General features: G+C 44.6%; 1 protein-coding gene across 1 annotated transcript; it reads left to right on the forward strand.

Moving 5' to 3' along the window:
- Positions 1–795: 795 nt before the first annotated feature.
- Mat2a (methionine adenosyltransferase 2A) lies at positions 796–8,194 on the forward strand. Its single transcript, XM_038318081.1, has 9 exons — positions 796–993; positions 3,323–3,400; positions 3,655–3,777; positions 4,579–4,691; positions 4,779–4,922; positions 5,085–5,303; positions 5,609–5,791; positions 5,881–6,014; positions 6,593–8,194. Exons 1-9 carry the CDS (start codon positions 903–905, stop codon positions 6,693–6,695), a joined length of 1,188 nt encoding a protein of 395 aa, XP_038174009.1. The 5' UTR covers positions 796–902; the 3' UTR covers positions 6,696–8,194.
- Positions 8,195–9,276: the final 1,082 nt, after the last annotated feature.

Below are 9,276 nucleotides of genomic sequence, written 5' to 3' on the forward strand. Positions count from 1 at the left end.
AGAAGCCGAACAAGGTCAGACTTAGGACACAAGAGGCTCTAGACTCCAAGGATCCACGAAGCAAGGCGAGGGGGGAGGGGAGGCTGGCAAGTGGCAATTGTTTAAAAAAAACAATACAGCATTCCCGTTAGTCGGCTTTACAGCCATTTCACCAGAGCAGTTAGTTATTCGAGAAATGACTAACAGCTGGGCCGGAGCCCCTCGGAATCTCTCGTCCCCCGCAAGGAACCGCGTAGGATGAAGAAGGGCAGTGCACAGCCGCCTCCCGGGCCAGCCAACATGGCCACCTTCACATGGCCGAGAGCCACGCGGCGCCGGTGCACGAGGTGGGGAACGGCGCGGGTGGCGTGAGAGACCCTCGGCTAGAGTCACAGCACAAAACGGCCGCCATCCCCGCAGCCGCCGCTGGGGGGAGCGCGCGCCTGCCGACCTCCACGGGCAACGGTCGGAAAGGATGTACCATGTTCCCGCAGAGGGGAGACCGTCTTTCCTCCGGCGTGCTACCCGGGAGGGACTAAAAGCCCGGCCTGCTCAGGGACTCAAGTCTCCATTTACCTCACGCCGCTAAGATGACTAACTCCTGGCAGGAGGCGCCGTTAACTCCGCTCTCCGCCCCCCCGTCGGCAGAATGGCCTCGCCCGCGCCCGGCGGGGGCGCCCCATCCCGCCAATCCCCCTCCGCCCGCCGGTGGCGCATTGGCGCGCGACGCCGAGGGGCGGGGCCCGAGACGGGCGCGCGAGGGCGCTGCTCTATAAATACGGGCCCGCTCCGCCGGCCGCTTCGTTCGCTCCGAGTCGCCATCCCGCCCTGAGCAGAATCAAGCCTTGGTCTGCGCGCTTCGCAGCTCCCTGCCTCGCCGCCGCTCCTTGTCCTCCGAGTCGCGTCCTCTCACCGCCGCCGTCATGAACGGACAGCTCAACGGCTTCCACGAGGCGTTCATTGAGGAGGGGACGTTCCTCTTCACCTCGGAGTCTGTGGGGGAAGGTCACCCAGGTGAGCGGACGGGGGACTCGGGAGAAGGACAGGGCGGTGGCGCTGGGGGTCGAGGCCGTCCGGCTCGGTGAGCACAGCGGCGGCCGCGCGCCGCCCTCATGTGGCGCCCCGAGGTTGTAATGTGCAGCCACCGCTCCCCTCCCCCTTTCTCCCATCCCCATCCGGCGGCGCGCCCCGGCACGCGGAAGGTTCCAGAAAACGAGAAGGGCGGGGGCCAGCGACCGGCGCGGGGAGGGCCCTGTTTCCTCCTCTTTAGTCCCGTCGTCTGGAAAAATCTCAAGTGGGCGACCCCGCCCCGCGTGCTCGCGTCCGGCCGTCGGGAGCGCGCGCCCCGCATTGCAGCGGCAACCACGTGTTCACCGCACGTGGCATCTGGGCGAAGCGGAGCTGCCGGCCGCTAGCTGCCCGAGCCCCTTGGTTAGAAGTGGGGGCTGGTGTCTCCAAACGTGCTATCTCCATTATCCTCGACTTCCGGTCACTGAAAATGCGCAAGAGTGTGGTTGGACATGTCCTTAGGCCTCCAAGGTGACAGGCAGCCGCCGACTAAATATAGCGCGAGTTAAGAGAGGACATCCCTTATTTGGAGGCTGTGTGAAAAGGACGAGGAGCATGAATTAAGTGCAAACCCCCATGGCATTAGGTTTCCTTTTAAAGTCTTCCCTTTGGCGCTTTCCAACGATTAGAGGAGGATTTGTTGCCGGGCGGTGGTGGCGCAGGCCGATCTCTGAGTTCGAGGCCAGCTTGGCCTACAAGAGCTAGTTCCAGGACAGGCTCCAAACCCTACAGAGAAACCCTATCTCGAAAAAAAATGTCACGTTTCCTTTGGCTTTGTCCACAAGACCGCCATGTTGAGATGAGTTACAATGAAGCTATTTTCGGGAACTTTGGGATGTCATTTGAGCTCTTCTGTTAAAGGAGTCCACAGCAACATCCTTGATAGAAGGATCTGCTTTTAGTTAGTGGCCTAATTAATGATAGAGAACAAACCCAATAGGACCTTAAGTGACCAATGAAACCCAAGTGTTGCTGTGGTGAGTTTTCCCTCAAGGAAAGGGGTACCTCTCCACATCGATTGAGCCGCTCTTTATTGCAGTTGGTAGATTAGGTCTTAGGTGCTGTGACTGGAATACACATTTTGGGAGAGAGTAGTAACAAAATTCAGGAGATTGGAGCCAAGCTTGGTGGCACTTTTGTAATCCCAGCATTTAGACTGTAGAGGCAGGAGATTGGGTTTGAGGTTAGCCTGGTCTACACGGAACACTCTTTGTCAACACCACACAGATTCCAATCCAGGATACTGTCTGTTTTCCAAATTGATAACGCATTTGGACAGTTTCCTGGATCATTTTCCTCTTGCTGTTCATAGTTAAAATTTATTTTCATGGTTAAAATGGTTAAATACAAAGAAAAGTCTTGTTTCCCTAAATGGTTAGCCTTTTTAAGGTCAGAGTGCTTGGTCTACATATGGCCTTGGTTTATTCAGGGTCCCAAGTACAGAGGTTTGGTACTAGTTAAAACTTTAGGAACTGAGTGCTTCTAATGGGGGAAATGGACATTTTAAGAAGTTACTAACCTGACAGTTGGCTCATTTAGCTTAGTGGGTTAATTTTGTAACGAATTTTAAGTGGAAGATAAAATAGAACAATTTAAAATATACTATGAAGTTATTTCCCAGGATTGGCTTTGGGATTTCAAGATGATCGCCATTTCTACTTTGACTCGACTAGGATGTTAAATGGGCTGAAAGTTTAAGCATACGATCCTGTATACAGTAATTTTTATTCTGGCAAATAGGTCTTGGTAAAGCAGTGCTTTTATTAACATATTAAAGCAATGAAGTAGAATTGTTCACTTCAAAGTGAGTAGGGCCAGTGAGATTTGCTCAGTGGGTTAAGAATGCTTGCTGCCAAAGCTGTTGTGTTCAGAGTTCCTGGGATACATAATGGTGAGCCAGCTCCTCTCTTAATGTTTTCTGATCTTTACATGAACACCATCGTACAAGTGTTAGCCATGTATGCACAAATAATGCTTTTTTAAAATTTGTTTAAGCCTAGAATGGTGATGCATACTTTAATCCACCATTCTGGAGACTGAGTCAGGACTGCCATGGGTTTGAGTAATATAGCTGGAATCCTATCTCAAAAACCAATAGTTGTGTTTTTTTGTTGTTTTTTTTTTGTTTTGTTTTTGGTGCAGCTAAGTCTATATGATCTTTTGACAACATGACAAGATTTTTGTCATCTACAAATTCACAGCTGTACTTTGGCCCTCGAGTTGAACATCAACTACTAGTTACATGATAGATAATAGTAATGGCTTTATTTTCCAGATAAGATCTGTGATCAAATCAGTGATGCTGTTCTTGATGCGCACCTTCAGCAGGACCCCGATGCCAAAGTGGCTTGTGGTGGGTATATAACACCTTGCTTGAATGGAAAAGGGGGCATTTGAAGGAAAGTCTGGTGGTAGGTTTGTGATGCACTAACTACTTGGGAGATTGAGGCTAGAGATAGCAAGTTAATGTCCATATTGGCAATTTAGCAAGACACTATCTCAGAAGTAGAAAATGAAGCCCAGGGATATAGCATGTACAACGTGGATTGAATTCCCCAGCTGGCACCCCTACCCTAATATTTTGGGCATAAATTTCTGTCTTATTAGAAACTGTTGCTAAAACTGGAATGATCCTTCTTGCTGGGGAAATAACATCCAGAGCTGCTGTTGATTACCAGAAAGTGGTTCGTGAAGCCATTAAGCACATTGGATATGATGATTCATCCAAAGGTATTCTTTAAATATTTAATTTTTTAAATATTTATTTATTATGTATGCAATATTATGTCTGTATGCCTGCAGGCCAGAAGAGGGCACCAGACCCCATTACAGATGGTTGTGAGCCACCATGTGGTTGCTGGGAATTGAACTCAGGACCTTTGGAAGAGCATGCAATGCTCTTCCAAAATAAAAAATTAAATAAAAAAATATTTAATTTTTATAAACTCATTTTTGCAGACATAGAATCTGATGCTAATGGGGAGAAGCTTCTTACATTCCTGGTAATTTTAAATGATTGCATAGTTTTACTATATCCTCTCAGCTTTCTGATCTGGCCTATTCTGTCCTCTAAAGTGTGTGATTTAGTGCAAGAGCAATATCTTAGAGTGGCCAGAGGTCAAGCAGGAGTTAGCCCAACCAAGTTAAAGACCTTTCAAACCATAATGCAGAGGGGGGCAATAAGTGAATTATGTTGAATATGATCTATTACAATATTGTACAGTAGATCTTGCTGCCATCGGTATTTTTTTCTCATCTTAACTTTTACCCTGTAGTTCTGTTTTGTTTTCTTTGTGTGATAGGGTTTTCTTTTTGTAGCCCTGGCTGCCCTGGAACTCAGATCTGCCTACCAGGTGCTAGGATTAATTGTGTGCATGTGCCACCACCGCCACCTGGCTACCTAAAGAAGCAGAAGTGCTTGACCACTTTACTTCAGCATATTCCAATTGCTAGCAACACAACTTGTTAACATTTTGGAGTTATCACTAAAAAACAATATGAGAGTTTATTAGAACACCTTGTTGTTTGCAGGGTTTGACTACAAGACTTGTAATGTGTTGGTGGCCTTGGAACAACAGTCACCAGATATTGCCCAAGGTGTTCATCTTGACCGGAATGAGGAAGACATTGGTGCAGGGGACCAGGTATTGTGATAGTTTATTGGCATCTCTTAACATTGGATTCTGAAACTTGGATTTCTCTTTCACATTTTATTTTTTCTAATTTCGTAGGGTTTGATGTTTGGTTATGCCACTGATGAAACTGAAGAGTGTATGCCTTTAACCATTGTCTTAGCACACAAGCTAAATGCCAAACTGGCTGAACTACGCCGCAATGGCACATTGCCTTGGTTGCGCCCAGATTCTAAAACTCAAGTAAGTGGTGGTTTAAAACTAATGTTCATCTCAAATTACACTAAAATTCCTACGTTACTTAATTATAGCTGACTGAGTGGGGCTAATACTTGCCTTTTTGCTAAACTTACGATAGAGAACAAAGCTGGTTAGACAAGTGTTCTGATCTATTTTACATCCAAGGTGACTGTGCAATATATGCAAGATCGAGGTGCTGTGCTTCCTATCAGAGTCCATACAATTGTTATATCTGTGCAACATGATGAAGAAGTTTGTCTTGATGAGATGAGAGATGCTCTAAAGGAGAAAGTGATCAAAGCTGTTGTACCTGCAAAATACCTTGATGAGGATACAATTTACCACCTACAGCCAAGTGGCAGATTTGTTATTGGTGGGCCTCAGGTAAGAAATTATGAAATGTTTTGATTATTGTTGGTTACTTAGAAATTTTAGCTGCCCCATCTTTTTTCTGACTGCTCCCTCCCCCAGCCATACATATTCTACATACACTGTGTCTTGCATAGCCCATGCTACCCCCAAATTCACTGTGTACCTGATGTTATATCACTGTATGCAGCTAGTCTTAAAGCACTAGGATTATACGTGTGGCTACTGCTAGCTACATAAGGATCTTGAATGATTCCTAATAGCCTAGTCAAGAACCACTTACTAGAAAAGATTACATGACTTAAACCCTATAATTTCAGGGTGATGCTGGTTTGACTGGCCGAAAAATCATTGTGGATACTTATGGCGGTTGGGGAGCTCATGGAGGAGGGGCCTTTTCAGGAAAGGATTATACCAAAGTGGACCGCTCAGCTGCTTATGCTGCTCGTTGGGTAGCAAAATCCCTTGTTAAAGGAGGTCTGTGCAGGAGGGTTCTTGTTCAGGTATGTAATGAACAGGTAAATGGGAAAAGAGTATTAAGTAAAAGTTTATATGCATCCCTATTTTATAACAATATATTACTGACTTTTAGGTCTCTTATGCTATTGGAGTTTCTCATCCATTGTCGATCTCCATTTTCCATTATGGTACTTCCCAGAAGAGTGAGAGAGAGCTATTAGAAATTGTAAAGAAGAATTTTGATCTTCGCCCTGGGGTCATTGTCAGGTAAAGATGGTAAAAGCCTATTGCTAGTGAGAAATGGGGGGTGGGCATGTATGCTGAAATTTGGAGATGAAGGTAGACTTCATGTAGGGGAACAAATCTTAATTCTTAAAACATGCCAATATTTTAAATTGCCTGAAGAGGACCTAGCTAATGAAGTTAGTATTCTGTGACTCAGTAACATCCTAAAAAGTTCTCCATCTTCGATACCGAGCTTTGTGCTTACATTAACTAAGGGTGCTACATTAAGGATTAATATGTTATGGTGGGATGGTCAAAGTTACAAAGTGGGCAGTGATTGGACTTCGGTAAGTATTTAATTGGAATTCCTGAGAATGATTTAAGTTTTCATATTTGTCAAGCCAGGGCTGGAAAACAAGAACTGTAGTTACTAATAAAGGACTGTGCAAGCAGTTTGGACACCAGGGAAGTAACAACACTTTTGCCGTGAACTTTTTTCCTAGCAAACCCCAGGGAGAACTGAACTCATTTTGCCAGAGCTCTTGAAATGAGTCTTGCTGATTGTTTTGCTTTATTTTAATTTAATGCTACATATTAAGTTATGGACTTGTATATTCCAGGGATCTGGATCTGAAGAAGCCAATTTATCAGAGGACTGCAGCCTATGGCCACTTTGGTAGGGACAGCTTCCCATGGGAAGTGCCCAAAAAGCTTAAATACTGAAAGTGTTAGCCTTTTTTCCCCAGACTTGTTGGCGTAGGCTACAGAGAAGCCTTCAAGCTCTGAGGGAAAGGGCCCTTTTCCTAAATTTTTCTGTCCTCTTTCAGCTCCTGATCAGTTGCAGTCACTAATCAATGACATGAACTTTAGCTTTTGTGGGGAACTGTAAGTTGGGCTTGCTATTCTTGTCCCTAGGTGTTTTGTTCACCATTATAATGAATATAGTGAGCATAGGTGATCCATGTAACTGCCTAGAAACAAACACTGTAGTGAATAATGCTTTGAAATCGAATCTTTGTGTCCTATCACCTAATCCTCCAAAGTCCTAATTGCAATTACTTTCCCACCAGATGCTGAAAATGTCCTTGTAATGTGCACGTAAAGTACTCGTAGTTTGACTATAGACTTTGGCAATGCCATAGCCCTGTCAGCATGAATTTGTAATGTCTTGAGCTCTATTTATTGAATGTGAAGCCCCTCCCTTTATCCTCCCTGTAACTTGGTCATTTCTAATTATGTAGTTCTTTGTCAGGGAGTGGTCCCTATCCAATCAGTCTTGCATGAAACGCAAGTTTCAGTTGGAGCTCTAGCCTGACTTCAAAAAGAAAAAAAGGCAGTTACAATTAAACCATCTCCCTGGTGCTTATGCTATTAATTGCCACCTTTTAAACAGCACCAAATCAAAATCTCTCCACTTTTCAGCTGTCTTTGGAGGACGTACGTAATAAGGTTTTATTTAGTAAACCAATCCTATGCATGGTTTCAGCACTAGCCAAACCTCACCAACTTCTAGTCTAGAAAAACAGGCACTTGGCACCCTTGTGATGTCATACAGAGAAGTCACAGGGCAGTACCTGAGGGTCTGTAGGTTGCACACTTTGGTACCAGGTAACTTTTTTTTCTTTATAAGAAAGACAGTACTCCACTGCACAATAGCTCCTCCCAGGGTTTTAACTTTGTTTTATTTTCAAAACCAGGTCCAATGAGCTTTCTGAACAGCTGGTGTAGCTACAGAGAAACCAGCTTCCTTCAGAGAGCAGTGCTTTTGGCGGGGAGGAGGAAATCCCTTCATACTTGAACATTTTCTAATTGCTTATTTATTGTATTCTGGGGTATGGCGTAAGTACAGAGAAGCCATCACCTCAGATGGCAGCTTTTAAAAGATTTTTTTTTCCTCAACACCATGATTCCTTTAACATGTTTCCAGCATTCCCAGGTAGGCCAAGGTGTCCTACAGAAAAACCTTGGGTTAGACCTACAGGGGGTCTGGCTGGTGTTAACAGAAGGGAGGGCAGAGCTGGTGCAGCTGGCCATGGAGAAAGCTGACTTGGCTGGTGTGGTACAGAGAAGCCAGCTTGTTTACATGCTTATTCCATGTGACTGCTTGCCCTAAGCAAGAAAGTGCCTTTCAGGATCTATTTTTGGAGGTTTATTACGTATGTCTGGTTCTCAATTCCAACAGTTTAATGAAGATCTAAATAAAATGCTAGGTTCTACCCAAACTGTCTATTTGTTATTTCCTATGGTAAAATCTACATGTGTTCTACCACCATTGCCAAAGATAAAAGGTTTTCAACAGTAAGGTCATGGTTTAGAAGCTTGGAGTGAATACTTTACATGTTGTAAGCTCTGGAGTTAGGTGTCTCCTCCCCATCCCTCAAGCACTGGAGTAGCAGAAGCAAGTAGATTCTCCTGAGTTCTGGGCTAGCCAGAACTAGTATGCCCCTGCTATTGAAATAAATGGGGAAGATTCTCTGAAATTTAAGAAATGTGGGTTTCCCTGAATGGGATGGGAGCTTCTGTGGTGACAGGAAGGCACTTTAGTTTTTAGTGTTGGAAAAGCAGATTTTTTTTAAATTTTTCTTTTATCATGTATAGTGTTTTGCCTTGGTGTGTGCTTGTACACCAGAAGAGGGCACCAGATCTCATTGCAGATGGTTGTGAGCCACCATGTGGTTGCTGGGAATTGAACTCAGGACCTCTGGAAGAGCAGTCAGTGCTCTTAACCTCTGAGCCATCTCTCCAGCCCCCAAAGCAAAGTTTTTTAACTAAAGTTTATTAAAATTAGTAACAGAAAACCCACTGCATTGTCTGGTAAAGGTTTAGTGATTTCGAGGAGCCTAGAAAGCCTTTGTGGCTCAGTTGGAATCCCAGCATTTGAGAGACAGCAGACTTGGTTAGCAAGTCTTTATCTCAAGTCTTAGGTACCATTCCATTGTGAATGGAAACCTTATTGACTAAAGACAGGAGGGATAGATGGAGTGATTAGTAGTAGGAACAACAGTAATTGCTGAGCTGTATCTAGTAGCACATGCCTGTGACTCCAAATGTCAGAAAGCAGAGACTGCCATATATTTGAGTTTGAAGTTGGCTGTCTACATAGTTCTAGGATAGCCAGGGTCTCAAAGGAAGAGAAATTCAGACATGGTAATGAACACCTATAATATGAGTGTTCAGGACAACTGGAAGTTAAAGGTTATTCTCTGCTACGTAATTTGTTTGGGGATAGTCTGGGCTAGATAAATAAGATCAAAATTGCTAAACTGAGATAACTGGCCTTTTAAGAGTAGCATAGGACAGAGTA

Source organism: Arvicola amphibius, chromosome 2 (assembly GCF_903992535.2).
Source record: "Arvicola amphibius chromosome 2, mArvAmp1.2, whole genome shotgun sequence".
NCBI lineage: Eukaryota > Metazoa > Chordata > Mammalia > Rodentia > Cricetidae > Arvicola > Arvicola amphibius.

Coding starts and splice junctions, on each gene's coding strand:
- Mat2a (XM_038318081.1), top strand. CDS start 903: ATGAACGGACAGCTCAACGGCTTCCACGAGGCGTTCATTGAGGAGGGG. Junction 4,692..4,778: donor ACATTGGTGCAGGGGACCAG/GTATTGTGATAG, acceptor CTAATTTCGTAG/GGTTTGATGTTTGGTTATGC. Junction 5,304..5,608: donor TTGTTATTGGTGGGCCTCAG/GTAAGAAATTAT, acceptor CTATAATTTCAG/GGTGATGCTGGTTTGACTGG.